The sequence below is a fragment of the Gymnoscopelus microlampas genome (genome assembly GCF_963454915.1).
Source record: "Gymnoscopelus microlampas genome assembly, chromosome: 17".
Classification (NCBI taxonomy): Eukaryota; Metazoa; Chordata; class Actinopteri; order Myctophiformes; family Myctophidae; genus Gymnoscopelus; species Gymnoscopelus microlampas.
Window position 1 is genome coordinate 43,298,502 of NC_139954.1, and position 16,456 is coordinate 43,314,957.

At 41.0% G+C, this 16,456-nt stretch overlaps 1 protein-coding gene across 1 annotated transcript in view; it reads right to left on the reverse strand.

The window, feature by feature from the left end:
* The window catches only part of LOC311064463 (contactin-associated protein-like 5), a gene marked incomplete at both ends in the record, with an annotated part of 210,811 nt that extends 203,917 nt beyond the window's left edge, over nucleotides 1–6,894 (reverse strand). Inside the window, 3 exons of the mRNA XM_084084293.1 lie at nucleotides 5,902–6,037; nucleotides 6,576–6,751; nucleotides 6,879–6,894. Of these exons, the coding sequence (XP_083940419.1) occupies nucleotides 5,902–6,037; nucleotides 6,576–6,751; nucleotides 6,879–6,894 (328 nt within the window). The remainder of the gene's footprint in view (nucleotides 1–5,901; nucleotides 6,038–6,575; nucleotides 6,752–6,878) is intronic.
* Nucleotides 6,895–16,456: the final 9,562 nt, after the last annotated feature.

Genomic DNA, 16,456 nt, shown 5'->3' on the forward strand with positions numbered 1-16,456 from the left:
ACATTTTGATCACACTTGTACCAGAGCATTTCTACACTGTGGCATTGATACTTTCACGTAAGTAAAAACATCCGAGTACTTCTTCCACCACTGACACAGTGATGTGATGTGAGTTAACATTCCCAGCCATTTCCTCCTGCCTCTGTTTCTTAACCCATTAAGACCGGAACGTATCAAAAATAGCAGATCTACAAGCTCATAGCGCGGCACCGAGTGCCGCGCTATGAGCTTGTAGATCTGCTATTTTTGAAAAATCATTTTGAAAATGTTTTTCATTTTGTATATTCAAACATTTTGTGCAAATCTTTGAATATAGACATTTTTAAAGCAAACATTTTTAACTCAAATCTTTGCTTCTGGGCAATTCTACAAAATGTCTTCTAAATCCTAACAGTCTTTTAAAAAAAAACGTATGTTGCTATAATCAGTGGTTCTCTTTTCTTCATGTCAAGGACCCCCAAAATTATATGTATTTGGCCGCGGACCCCCATCTCAAAATATATTGTTCCAGGGACCCCCCCAGAAGCAAAGATTTGAGTTAAAAATGTTTATAAATATTCAAAGACTTGCACGTATTTTCCAAGATTTTCCCCCAAAAGATAGCAGATATACATGCAAGCTCAAGCTGAGCTTGTAGATCTGCTATTTTTTAGCCCGACGAAATCTAAAAATGACACACAGATGCGTTCCCGGTCTTAATGGGTTAAGAGAGGCAGTGCACAAGGACAGTGTCCTCCATTGGGGAGGGTACGGGCTGCCATTATCTGTGTCACCTGACACACGGGCCAAAAAACACTGGCCATGACAGATGTACTGTATGCTCCCTGCGCCTCCTCCTGTGTCTCTACGGCACGAGGAGGAGCTGGTGTGTGCTGCTTGACCTCTAGGAGCATCCTGCTCAGTGGTGTGAAGTAACTAAGTACATTTACTCAAGTACTATACTGTAAAAGTACAATTTTGAGGAACTTTTACTTTACCGGAGTATTTCCAATTTTCAACTTCTACTCCACTACATCTCAGAGGCAACTATTGTACTTTTACTCCACTACAATTATTTGAACGTACACTTTAGTTACTCGTTACTTTGCTGATATAAATTATTATATTATAAAACATACATTAACCACTTTATCCCTATGTCATACCTAGGCTATTTGAAAATAGCCGATCTACACAACGCGTCGCATCGCGAAGCGTTGTGAGCTTGTAGATCTGCTATATTCAAATATTTTAGTGCTTTTACTTTTGGTACTTCAAGTCCATTTTGATACCAATACTTTTGTACTTTTACTCAAGTACAATTTGAATTCCGGGCTATTACTTGTAACAGAGTACCTACTTCTACATTGCAGTATTGATACTTTTACTTAAGTAAAACATTTGAGTACTTTTTCCACCATTGATCCTGCTGTATCATTTTTGGGATTGTGCGTGTCCGCCGTGATCAACTGATAACGCAAGAAGTGGAATGATGGGCTATGATTAGCCCTGTCTTGACATGTTGACATAATCTGAATAATATAATGAATAAAGAACGCTTGAATGCCAATAGCTGTTCCTAGGCTTTATATTATATAAACCCTATATTCAAAAATAATTGCCACCTACAGTACATAACCTACGTAATAATGACATGGCCCAAAATAGGCATGCATTTATACAGAACCAGATCAGATTCACACAATATACAGGAATTACATGGCAACAGCCATGCATAGTCTCAAGACAATTTACTGCATATTTTATCTGGATTCTTTTCATCCAGGAACCCCAAAACCAATGGCCCAACATCACGGATCGACTCTTACTGTGTATCAATGCAATGCTTAAAGGGAAATCTCCAGTGATGGTGTAATATTAAACCTCTTAAAACAAAGCATCCATGTTGTAGGGAAAGCTTTCGCTGAAAATAGCAGATCGACAAGCTCACAACGCGTCGCGCTGCGACGCGTTGTGACGCGTTGTGAGCTTGTCGATCTGCTATTTTCAGCGAAAGCCTTCCCCACAATAACTGAAAATACACTAGTACAGAGCCCCGAGGGACAACCATATGGGGTTTAACCACTTTCAACCTGCCGCGTCCGTCCCTATTTTGGGCATTTATCATTGTAGGTGATGCGGAGCAAAAAGCAGATCTACACACTCACACATTTTCCCCTTACACCAAATGTCCTTGCCGAAAATAGCCGATCTACAATCTAATAATAGGCTCTATAGTATACTGTATGCCGTGTTGCGAGCTAGTAGTAGTTCTGCTATTTTCCCCAAATGTTCGCTCCCAGAATAGGGATGCTGGGGTCGGTGTGGTTAAGTGGTTAATTTATAGTTTGTCACAGGGACCCCCATAAGAGAAGATGTGTGAAGATTTGTCACAATTTGAAATTAGGCTACTTAAAGGGATAGTTCACCCCAAAAAAACATTTTGTTTCCTATCGATTAGTCACCACATGGAGACTTATATTCATGGATATGCATCAAATTATTGGCTTAAGAATGCGACAAAAACTAAAACAAATATCCATGAATTCAGGTCTCCATGGGGTGACTAATCGCTAGAAAAAAAGTCAATCTGCTATTTTTGAAAAAAGAAGTAAACAGGGCTTAAGTGTTTTAACTGTTCCTCATTAAGCCCTGGAACCCCCTTGAGGACCCTTCATGGGGGGTGGGCACCAGGGGTCCCACACACACACATCCCTGCACCCCCACATGTTCCTATACTGGACAGCGAGTCAGCGATCCAATCCCACCGAGCACTCTCTCCCTGCAATGTCGCCGTCATTCTGTCTCCTTGCCATCTACTGTTTCAGAAAGGGGGGAAAAAAACATAAAAATAAAAAGAATTGCTAAGGGGAATAGTCTGCCCACCCCATAAAAAATATCGCAGTGCTTAGAATCAATATCCGAGCATCGAAAAAAAAGTGGTATCAATGCAGCCCTATGCCTGTGTGGGCTCTCTCTGTGTACCAAAGTCTAGACCTTTTCACATAACGGAGGCCTCTCAGATGACACTGCTAAAGAATCAGATAAAGAAAAAAAACGCTATTGGAAGAATGCCCTGCTCTCGAAGGTCTTGAACCTTCTGAAAAAAAAAAAAAAACTGGGGGAAAAGATCATAGCGTTGCCAATGCCCAGGCAGCCCCCCGCTGTCTCCTATACTCGACAGCACAGGGAGGTTACTCTACACCCACATCTGTGATGATGGAAAATATTCCCCCTGTTCAAAGAATAATCTTTTATCAGTGACAGATAAAAAAAAAGGGAAAAAACGAGATGGAAAAGGTTGCAGCTTGAAGGAAACCTCGCTCAGAAGAAGCCTATATACTCCCACGAGTAGCCCCCCCCCCCCCCCCCCCTCGCCATTGAATCAAACTGAATTTGTTGAGTGGATTATACTGTGGCTGCCTGTGCTGTGGTTTGGAGAGGAAAGCTAGAAGTCGCTTGATTTGGCTAGACTAGTGTGATCTAAGCAGCGAGCATGGGCTCTGACTGTGCGGCACAAACACACTTTGTGTTTCTCACCCTGCTAGCCCCCCCCCCCCCCCCACCCCCCTGTGTTGCCAGATTCTGCGAGAGAAATAAGCAACCAGTCTGTGAAAACAAGCCCAAAAGAAGCCACATGAGCACTCTTAACCCCATATGCATTGGCTATTTGAAAATAGCCAATCTATACAAGCTCACGTGTTGTGAGTTTATAGATCTGCTATTTTCAAAGACAAATCTTTGAATCCACAAAATCTTGTGAGCATGTAGATCGGCTATTTTCAAAGAGCCGAGCCAAGGTTTAAAGTGCTCAGGTGGCCTATAGCTTCTTTTGGGCTTGTTTTCCTAGACCTGGTTGCTTATTTCTCTTGCAAAATCTGGCAACACTGCATTCTGCATAATGAGTACTACTTTTGGTACTTTAAGTCAGGGGTCTTCAACAGGGGTCGGGGACCCCTAGGGGGTCCTCAGAGTTACTACAGGGGGTCCGCCAAATCTTTATGTGACATGATTTTTTTTGTACCTTAACGACTTGAACCCTTGCATCCCTTTTCTGAGGAGAACTTAAGCCAAAAATAGCAGATCTACAAGCTCACAACGCCTCGCGCTGCGAGGCGTTGTGAGCTTGTAGATCTGCTATTTTTGGCAAAGAGTTATTGGTGTAGAGGGAAAAAATAGCAGCAAAAGTGTATCTGAAATACATTTTTTTTTACAATATAGAGGGGGTCCCTGCTTCATCTCTCTCTCAGCTAGGGGGTCCTTGGCTTGAAAACGTTGAAGACCCATGCTTTAAGTACATGTCGATGCCAATACTTTCGTACTCCATACTCAAGTACATTTTGAATTCCGCACTTTTACTTGTAAAGGATAATTTCTATATTTCAGTATTGATACTTTTACTCAAGTAAACACATTGAGTGCTTTCCCCCCCTCCACCACTCGGCTGGCCAGCACACGCAAAAACAATTACTGTACTCTCTCCAAAGGGAGACATTCGGCTGCCATGGACCGAATTACGACATTAGGTGTTGCCAAGGAAAAGTGTAACAAGTCACTACTTAAACAGACACCAAAGCGCCGGGCTGAAAAAGTCATTCTTTGCAATTACGCACTGTATGGCAGAGGCAGCGGTCAGAGGGCTATTATACCTTAAAGGAGGTAGCAGCAAATAGCCTATAAAACACACTAGATTGCTCGTAAAGAAACGCCGCTATACTTTAAGTTGCCCCAGAATTCCTTCATGCCGTCACTAAACTGAAATTAATGCAAAAAATGTAATGTTTATGTCTTCCATATGAGAAAGAACAACGATGTTAATCAAGGGGCTAGATTGTTATGTTGCATGAAAATGGCACATTGCGTATTATGGAACCTTATTGCGACTGCATTTAGTGATCCGTTGCATTTTGTCGTCCATGATGCGCTTGAAAGCACCCCCGATGATCACACACGCACGCACGCACGCACGCACGCACGCAGGCACACACACACACACACGCACACACACACACACACACACACACACACACACACACACACACACACACACACACACACACACACACACACACACACACACACACACACACCAAAACCCGAAGCATCGCCACATAATAGGCTAGCCTAATATCCATGTGTATGCAGGCTGTAAATAACCAGTAGATTACAGTATAGGTGGCCACTTCAACTTCACTTTGCACAACGAGCCATGTTCATCTTAATGCCTTACGATGAGATCAATAAGCAGTAATCTATGTATATATGTTTTAATATATTTAAAATGTGTTGAATGTGTGTTGAATCCAGCAGCTTTGAGACCCGACTTTTTTTTCCTTTTCCTTTTTTTTTTGTATTTTGAGGTTATAGACATTATAACCTATTATACAGTTCATCCAACGGCATTTCGATAAGCATCTCAAGTATCACGTCAAAAAAAATTACCCACATGTATTGCGATAGGGACTCGGATAAAGCATCTGGACCAGCGGACACACACAATGGCACATTATGTGTCTGACTGTGCGCCATGCGTTATGCTTCACCACCACCTGACATGTGTCTATAACATCGCTTAAATAAATCCCTCCACCTTAATGTTTTAGTATTTCGTGGATCAGATTTCTCCACCCCAAAACGGAGACGTGCGTTCATACAGATTTAAGTCGATCACGGCTAAAGGCCTGCTTGTACACGGAATGCCGAGACATTAAAAATGTGAATGCTGAGATAAAGTATTCCTCATACTTACACTGACTGGGTGGTAGCGCAGTCCTTAACTAAGACACAGTGCAGGACGAGGATACACTATTGATATTATTTGTATATATATATATGTATATAATATATATTATATTATATTATATTATATCATATATATTATATAGATATATTGATGAGGATATAAAGTATTATTCTACTTACAGTGACTGGCTGATAACGCAGTCCTTAAGACACCGTGCAGGATGAAGAGCCAGATGACAAAAGATGACATTTCCACCTTGGTGCTGGTCCGCCACTGACCAGGAGATCCAGGGTGATCTCTATAGATCCTTATGGTCTTTATGCGGAGAAAAAAACGTATTCCACCTGGATCCACTACTAGATCTACACTCACCTCTAAACAAGCATAAGAGGCACGGCTGCTTGTCACTGCGCTCTCAGCAGTCTGTTTCTGCTCGCTCTCTCTCTCTCTCTCTCTCTCTCTCTCTCTCTCTCTCTCTCTCTCTCTCTCTCTCTCTCCCTTCTGTCTGTCAGTCTGTCTGTCTGCGTTTCTCTCTGTCTCTCTCTCTATCTAGCTCTCTTGCTCCCTCTTTCTCCCTCGCACGCGTAGCTCTCTCTCTCTCTCTCTCTCTCTCTCTCTCTCTCTCTCTCTCTCTCTCTCTCTCTCTCTCTCTCTCTCTCTCTCTCTCTCTCTCTCTCTCTCTCTCTCCTTTCCATTCACACATCCTGTTGGTGTGTGTTTTTTTTTTTGTCTTATTCTAAAGGTGGCATCTAATCTAAGTTGTGCATTAGGCTACAAAGCACGCGCGGGTCGACTGACAGACGAAAGAAGACGTTTTAACAGAATCGTTGCAGCGGCACCGCAATTTCAGCACCGACACAGTGGACAGCTCCCCGGTGTGTTTCGGCACCGAGGCAGTGGACAGCTCCCCGGTGTGTTTCGGCTCCGAGGCAGTGGACAGCTCCCAGGTGTGTTTCAGCACCGAGACAGTGGACAGCTCCACGGTCTGTTTCAGACCCGAGACAGTGGGCACTGTCCACTGTCTCGGCACTGAAACAGACAAGGGAGCTGCCTGTTTCAGTGCCGAGACAGTGGACAGCTCCACGGTCTGTTTCAGAACCGAGACAGTGGACAGCTCCCCGGTCTGCCTGCCTGTGTGCAACACTATATTAGCCACTCTGAATCTGTGGCATGATGAGTCGGAGGAGTCTTATAACCACTTATACCCTATATGGTCAGCAGAGTCCCCCCAAGGCTCTATAATTGTGTGTTTTCTGTTTTCTATTATTGTGGGCAAAGCTTACGCTGAAAATAGCTGATCGACAAGCTCACAATGTGACACAATGCATCGCCTTGTGAGCTTGTCGATCTGCTATGTTTTGTCAATTTCCAACTTTTCAATTATGATTTCTTTTGCTGGGCTTTCGAGGCATCATTTGGAACAAGACAGAAGGTGTGTGGAGATTGTGTTGTGTTTTTACACATATGCTGCCTTCCATTTGCTTCAGTCCATGTGCATTGCCTGCATGCGACCTGACTATAGGCAGCGGAGCACCGCAGTCTCCTGTGTAGGCTAATTTGTATTAGATGCAGGCTGGCAGACCCAAAAGAGAAATGAGATATCTTCTCGGGAACCAAACTACTGAAAATAGCCGATCTACAAGCACACAATGTGTCACTTCGCAACACATTGTGAGTTTGTAGATCAGCTATTTTCACTAATTTAGAAAAGAGAATCTGAAATTTATTTGATATGAATTTTTGAAAATCTTTAGAAATAATTAGAAAATTGTAGGTAACGGAAAAAAGGGATATTGACTCGTGACCCATAAACATGGTTCTGTGGGAAACAGTGCTCTGTAGGCTATATATGTGTGTTACTGTATAAGTAAGGTAGGTCATTTACTTTATAAGGTATATTATGTATAATAAGGTATATTGTGTGGCATTCATCACTGCAAGAGCTCATAAACCAAGGTACCAGTCCAAGCCATAGGCAAGTCACATAATACCATGCAGGGCGGAAAACACTGACCTTCTGCTCACAGAACGTATGCATAATGGCAAGGCTGGCAGCCAGCAGCACCTGCATCTTTTCAGCCAACTCCCTCCCCACACTGTCAGGAAATCCTATACTGTTTTAACCGTTGTTGTTGTTGTTGTTGTTGTTGTTGTTGTTCTATGTTATTTGTTTTCACCAGGGCATAGCACTCACAGTAATGCTGTTGATCATAGGATATTTAAGAATTTGTTAAAGTCTCGCTGAAAAACATAAAAAGGTAAAAAATAAAATAAAAAAATGTGTTTAGATCCTTTTTAGAGAATCCATGGTGATTTTGGGGACCTATAGAAAAAAGCGCATTTTTTTAAATTCAATTTCTCTTGAATTTCTATATCAAAAATTCAATCTTGACAAGTCCTGTGAAACAAAATATGACGCATCCCATACATCAGTCAACCTATAAATCCACCTCCTGTCAGTCAGAGTTCCAAACGGTGAGAGCTAGAGATTAATTTAGCGACAGACGAGACACCAGAGGGCATTGCTGTATGCTGTATGCAGTAAACAAACATGGTGACTGGCCGCATCGCAGCCAATCTCATTTTAAAGCAATCAGTGCACTAAAATTATGTTTCTGTACACATTTGAGGTGAAAAAAATAGGCAACTCATAAACAGAATCTTGATTCAGCAGCACTGCCAAGTTTCATATTTTAAGGTGACCTCCAGGCCAGTAGCTTCCATGCCTGAGGCTGAGCGCTGCTTATAGGTGGGGCTGTCACAATTATTACATAATTGCCTGATCGCAATTAGAGATAATCAAAATGATTTTGCATAATCATCATAATTGTGTCCCACGTTGAAAAATTCGTTCATACGTGTTTCGCAGTTATGACAATTCATCTGGCGGTTCCAACACTCCATGCGTAGTGCTGTTCCCATTAACAACCCAGCGGATGTCGCTATTCCCCCTCCTACAGGCTGCAGAAGCATTTACACTCCATTCAAGTGAATGAGGTTTTGGCCGAACTTTACACATTTTATTACCGTGGTAAACGTTTTCATAAATACTTTATGTTTTCAATCGCTAGTTTAAAGATTTTTTTTTCAATTATCATGATATGCGTTCAATAAATTATGGTACCATCATTTATTAAATTAATGAAAAAGCAGGGTATGCTTCCAGGGTTTCTACTTGTTCTACCGAGTGTATTCTAATATCGCGTCATATACGAACTGTGTTCCAAAAATAAAACAAATAACCCGTTTGACTCATATGGACATGAAGCATCAACTGGCGGTGAGAAATCGCTAATGTTACTGCCGCCGAATTAGTACAACTTTCGCCAGAAACAGACCGTATCAAATATGAGCGACCGACGATTACAGAGCCACCTCCCTGACAATAGCGCCGGGACAATTTGCTTATTTTTGGACCACAATTGTTATATGAGAGACGATTCTAAGGTGACCCAATGTTATTCTCCATAGAGAAAAACTTCCGCGACCCAAGGGACGAGCGAGTGACGTCAGGACTTCGCGGTTCCTCTATTGCTGTGACCGCTCAACGTGTTGACCCCGCCTCCATATCCTGCTTCACTAGGAAATAAATCCAGATATGGAAATTGAATACTTTCAACAAACCATTTCAGCTTGTCTTTAAGGGTTCATACATGATGACAGTACTGCTTCATTGTCCCTCAGTTGGATAAGCTTCTCTGCTGTCCAGCAGAAACCAGCTAACAATGAGGTTGGAGGTCAAAAGGGGGTGGAGCCTGGAGTCAGCAAAAATAATTAACTCCACCCCCCCTTTGGTGGAGTTAGCTGCTTTAGAAGCAGTTTTTAATACTTTTCATTGGTTCAATATTTGTTTTGTCAACACACAGACGTAAAGGGTGTTCAATAGGCTCTATGCACAGCAGCCATATTGGGAATGAATTGGGCCCCTTCCTTACTTCCTTCACAAGTGTTACCAATGATAGTAATTAAGGCTCTGTTCCATTTAGTGTGGCATAGTGGTTGTCTTATTTTCAAGGACCCCCATAACTCTGAGAGTGTACAAATGGAACCAAATGGACCCTTACGGGTCCATTTGGTTCCATTTGTACACTCTCAGAGTTACACACCCACCATAAGGGGCCATTTGGGGACCAAAATGGAGTGTTTCTAGTGAGCCAACATGCACGATATCAGCACCCTGACCAGAATGGAACAGAGCCCTTCATTAGTATCATTGGTAACACCTGTGAAGGAAGTAAGAAGAGGCCCAATTTCTTTCCAATATGGCTGCTGTGCATAGAGCCTATAGAACTGATGTATGGGGGGAAAATGCAAAAGCATCAAAATGGAGTTAGCTGGTTTCTCCCTGACAGCAACAATATTATACATTGCTGCTGTCAGGGAAAAACTTCTTATCTCCATAATTTTAACTTTTTGTGTGTTTTTTTTTTTGTAAATTGACGCCCTACTTGATCATACTACAGCAGTTACACAAAAGTATCAAGAGTAGCAGATCTACAAGCTCGAAGCGCTTGTTTTGAGCTTGTAGATCTGCTTCTTTTGATGCTTTTGAATTTGAATCCTGAAAAATTGAATCCGTTTGTACGCTCTCAGAGTTACACTCCCACAAGGGGCCATTTGGAACACCCTCAAGGAACCATGAGGGTCCCTGGACCACACTTTGAGACCCACTGGTGTAGCAGAGTGTTTCCAGTGAGCCAACATGCAACAACATCAGCACCCTGACTCTGTTTGACACTTGTAGATCTGCTATTTTTGGCTAATGTCCCCCCCCCCAGAATATATAGGGATGCGAGGGTTCAAGTGATTAATGTAAAAATAAAAAGATAAAGTCCCTATCACACAAAGCTTTGGCGGCCAACCTGTAGTATCTCTGAAGAGCCCCTATGAAGACCTTTTTGACTTGAATGACCCATTTGATTTGATTTAACCCATTAAGACCTGGATCTGTGTCATTTTTAGATTTGAGCTAAAAAGCATTATTTTACACTTTGGGCTATTCAAAAATAGCAGATATACAAGCTCATAGCGCGGCACCGAGTGCCGCGCTACGAGCTTGTAGATCTGCTATTTTTGAAAAATCGTGAAAATGTGTGCAAATCTTTGAATATATATATTTTTAAAGCGAACATTTTTAACTCAAATATTTGCTTCTGGGGGGTCCCTGGAACAAAATATTTTGATGGGGCTCCGCGGCCAAATACATATAATTTTGGGGGTCCTTGACATGAAAAATATTGAGCACCACTGATATAGAAACCTACGTTTTTCAGAAAACTGTTGAGATTTAGGAGACATGTAGAATCGGCTTCAGGTCTCAATGGGTTAATTCATGACACTGTAAGTGATTTACAGCAGAGCACATAGACATGGACAAAGCGTCCACACATAGAGCCCTCTCTACGGCCCATTCCTGGATCAGCCCGAAGATGCCATTAGCATACTACATACAGTATAAGCAGCATTCATCTTTCTAATAATAATGTGGAACGTGGAGGTACAGTATATGAGATGGTGATGTATAGCCCTGCAGGGTTCCGTCTCTTGATTGATTGAAACCTTTGTGTTACGGGGGAAATCCATTGAGACCAAGGTCTCCCCGGCAACGGGACCCCTGTATACAAAAGGAACAGTTACAGCAATACAATCTTAAGCCATTAGAACCGGGAACGCATCTGTGTAACCACGCTAACCATTATTTTATACTTTGGCTATTCCAAAAATAACAGATATACAAGCCTGTAGCGTGGTAACGAGCGTCAAGCTACGAGCTTGTTGATCTGCTATTTATTTTTCCGTGAAAATGTGTGCAAATCTTTGAATATATATATATATATTTTTTAAAGCGAAAGCGAACAACAACTCAAATCTTTGCTTCTGAAGATTTTTAACTTATGTTGCTATATATATCAGTGGTTCTCAAACTTTTTCATGTCAAGGACCACCCAAAATGATATGTATTTGGTCGCGGACCCCCATCTCAAAATAGTTTTTTCCAGGGGCCCCCAGAAGCAAAGATTTGAGTTAAAAGTTTATATATATATATTCAAAGATTTGAACGCATTTTTACCATACATTTTCCAAAAAATAGCAGATCTACAAGCTCATAGCGCGGCACTCGGTGCCGCGCTATGAGCTTGTAAATCTGGTATTTTTGAATAGCCGAAGACATCTTAAAATGACACAGATGCGTTCCCGGATTGAAAGGGTTAAGGAACATGAATTACACATAGATTACATATGTCAAGACATGAGGCCTAACACCAAAGACCTATTAAATTACAGGGCCATGTTTGACACCGTTATGCCTATACATTCACCACCATATTATTCCCCAGCAGGCCAATGACAAATGTGAAATAATTTTCTCACGGCGTTGAGAGGGTATATAGTGGGGAAATTGAGTGTTTTACAAATAAAAAGTGAATCTCATCCAAGACAACCAATTCAATTCGGTTCAATTCAATTTTATTATAGTGCCGAATATCACACAACGCTGTCTCGAGATATATTATAGATAGAGCAGAGACAGTTTGTATATACGTGCGTGTGCGTGTGTGTGTGTGTGTGCGCGCGCACACGCGCTATTTTAATTCCATTCGCTGCAACAGTATATGTTATTTTCACTGCTGTTTTGCTTTTATTTTACATATTTTACTATACGTACTGTAGTTTTTCATCCATATGCTGTCGAGAAGGCTCACAGCAGCCTACAATAATTCAAAGTCTTCTGCACCTGTTGCCTGCAGTATGAGCACGATAATAAAACACCTTGAAACTTGAAGTGTGTCAAAAAACAGAAATACAGATACTGTCACATTATGTGTGAAGTATTTGCTCTGTGTCCATGATAATAACAGATTGTATATTACCCCACCGTGGTAATGAAAGACCAGTGGTGGAAAGTAACTAAGTACATTTACTCAAGTACTGATGCTTATACTTATGCACAATGTTGAGGTACTTTTACTTTACTTGAGTATTTCCAATTGTCTATACTTTTACTTCTACTCCACTACATATCAGAGGCAAATATTGTACTTTTACTGCACTACAATTATTTGAAAACTTCAGTCACTAGTTACTTTGAAGATATATACATTATAAAACATACACTAACCACTTTAGCCCTATTTTATACCTAGGCTGTTTGAAAATAGCCGATCTACAAGCTCTGCTATTTTCAAACATTTTAGTACTTTTACTTTCACTTCCTACTTTAAGTTTTTGATACCAATACTTTTACTTAAGTACATTTTTAATTCCGGACTTTTTGATACTAATACGGAGTATTGATACTTTTACTTAAGTAAAATATTGGAGTACTTTTTCCACCACTGTGAAAGACCAACAATGTGATAGTGTCACGCTCACCCCTCGCTTGGTTCTGCTTGTGCTTGGTTCTGCCTTGTGCTTGGTTCTGCTTGTGCTTGGTTCTGCTTGGTTCTGCTTGTGCTTGGTTCTGCTTGTGCTTGGTTCTGCTTGGTTCTGCTTGGTTATGCTTGTGCTTGGTTCTGCTTGTGCTTGGTTCTGCTTGTGCTTGGTTCTGCTTGTACTTGGTTCTGCTTGTACTTGGTCCTTGTGTTGGTCCTCTCTCTCCTATCTGTTAGGATAGTAGAGTTGGGCAGGAATGTCAATTTGACCCAAAAATGACTTTAAGGCAATTATGCTATGAATGATATGATGTTCCACAAAGAGAGACACTGACCATGTTTAGCTAAATGACTCGATTTTCCAGTGGTGTGAAGTAACTAATTACGTTTACTCAAGCACTGTACTTAAGTACACTTTTGAGGATTTTTTACTTTACTGGAGTATTTCCCATTTTCAATACTTTTACTTCTACTCCACTACTTCTCAGAGGCAAATATTGTACTTTTACTCCACTACAATTATTTGAAAACTTGAGTTTACTAGTTACTTTGTAGATTTTGATAATTATTACAAAACATACATTATCCACTTCAGCCCTATATACATTTCAGCCATTTGAAAATAGCCGATCTACAAGCTCACAATGTGACGCATTGTGAGCTTGTAGATCTGCCATTTTCAAAGGATTTGTATACAATGAATACATAATGATACCTTGGTGAAACGGGACATTCTGCTTGGTGAAACGGGACATTCTGCACATTCTTCTACTTTTGGTACTTTAAGTACATTTTGATACCAATACTTCCGGACTTTTACTTGTAACAGAGTACAGTATTTCTACATTGCAGTATTGATACTTTTACTTAAGTAAAAATATGTGAGTACTTTTTCCACCACTGCCAAGAGAGAGACTGTCCATTTTTAGCTAAACAACTCATACCATTTTACCAAGATACCAAGCTATTTTACAAAAGCAACAATAAATCAATGTACTTGTTGTGTATTATAGACAGAACGGTAGGCCGATCTCTCTCCACTCTGTACGCTGGACAGCTGACAAAAACAAAACAAAAAACTCTATGACAGACCAGCCCACCGGGAATTATCCCTGTATACTGCTGAACTGTCCAACCCTGGTCCTTTCTCTCTCTCTCTCTCTCTCTCTCTCTCTCTCTCTCTCTCTCTCTCTCTCTCTCTCTCTCTCTCTCTCTCTCTCTCTCTCTCTCTCTCTCTCTCTCTCTCTCTCTCTCTCTCTCTCTCTCTCTCTCTCTCTCTCTCTCTCTCTCTCTCTCTCTCTCTCTCTCTCTCTCTCTCTCTCTCTCTCTCTCTCTCTCTCTCTCTCTCTCTCTCTCTCTCTCTCTCTCTCTCTCTCTCTCTCTCTCTCTCTCATGATGAAGCATACATTAGGGCAGGGGTGATGCAACTTTGATGATGGAGAGGGCCACTATATTTCCACACTCACTCCAGAGGGCCACATTGCATATTGTTGGGCAGACACCTCTTATCTCCGTATTTTAACTTTTTTTTGTCCGCCATTCTATGTCACACAAAAATAGCAAAAATAGCCGATCTACAAGCTCAAAACGCGTCGCGCTGCGACGCGTTTTGAGCTTGTAGATCGGCTATTTTTGCTATTTTTGAATTGGAATCCTGATCATTTCTTTGCTATTTTTTAAATGGAATCCTGAAAAGTTACATTTTTATTTAATTTAAAATGCATTTAGTTATGCGTATGTTAACTTTATGAAGTTAAATTCAATTGGACATTAAAAAGACAATACACATTTTAGCGGGTAATTAAAGCGGGTCATGTTTGCAATTGTAACAGCTGAAATCAATAATAATCAGTATTCCGATATTAACCTTCGGGGCGCATTAAGTGAAGGTGGGGGGGCGCATGTGGCCCCTGGGCGGCCAGTTGCCCATGTATGCATTAGGGGCTCTCTCTCTCCCCCTTGGTCTGCAGCTGCCGTGTTTGTTTTGTTTTCAGTACCTTTTCCATTACATGTTCCATAATGCACTACATTTTTACTTTAGGAGGACAATTACACTGAAACCTATTATTTTCTGTTAACTCATTATTTGTCCTATAATACACGCCTTTCTTTAATGTATGCCATGTTATGTGTGGTCTGCCTTTTGCTGCATTGCCATGAGCCAGGCAAGTGTAACAAATGGGGCTTTGTTCAGCAAGATGTCTACAAATGGGTCTGTCTGTCTGGCTGTCGGTTTGCTTGTTTTGCTGTTTGTTTGTCCGGGGCTAATCTCGCAAACTGCTGGGCCGTTTCAGTGTCACATTTCTTGTGCATGCTGCCAGTAGGCCAAGGAAGTACATGTTTCACATTTATAAAAAAGAAACCTGTTTAAGAAATAATGTAGTTTATTATACAATCTGTAATTGACTGTATAATGGAAGTGAATGGCAGTCAGATCGGGCTGAAATCTTGCCCACATGAGGAGTCAAACAGTGGTGGAAAAAGTACTCCGATGTTTTACTTAAGTAAAAGTATCAATACTGCAATGTAGAAATACTCTTACAAGTGAACGTCCACGTAATCAAAATGTACTTGAGTAAAAGTACAAAATTATTGGTATCAAATTGTACTTAAAGTACCATAAGTAGAAAGTACTCATTATGTTAACTCATTATTAAGTCTAAAAATCTTTAGAAAATAGCAGATCTACATGCTCACAATGTGTCGCATTGCGAGCTTGTAGATCAGCTATTTTCAAATGGCCGAAATATATATAGATAAGGCTGAAGTGGGTAATGCATGTTTTGTAATAATAATCCAAATCTACCGTCAGAGGATTCAGAAGGACTCAAATGCAGAAAACAGCAGGCAAGAGGCAGAATGAAGTTAACTCAGTCTTTACTTAAATTCCCATAATACAGAACAAAAGTCAATACCAGAGGTATGTCATCAAAATGGCAAACAAGGCAGGCAAAAGATAAAATCCCAAAACAGGCGGTCAACTTCTCAGTCCAGGAGCAAACGGGTAAAAGGGCAGCAGTTCAGGCTGGAACAGAAGACAGGCCTTGCTAAGACAAACTGACAAATAATAACTCTTGCTGAAGCTCACTGAAATATATACCCTCAAACTAATTAGAGAAACAGACAGCAGGTGTGTAGCAACCTGGGAGGAGTAGACAATTAGCAAAGGATAGGCTAATGACTGATTACTAGGAATGCAAGGGGAAGTGATTGAACACAAGGGCAGGTCTAGAGAGGATTCCTGACATCTACAAAGTAACTAGGAACTAAAGTTTTCAAATACTTGTAGTGGAGTAATAGTACGATATTTGCCTCTGAGATGTTGGTGGAGTAGAAGTAAAAGCACTGAAAATTGGAAATA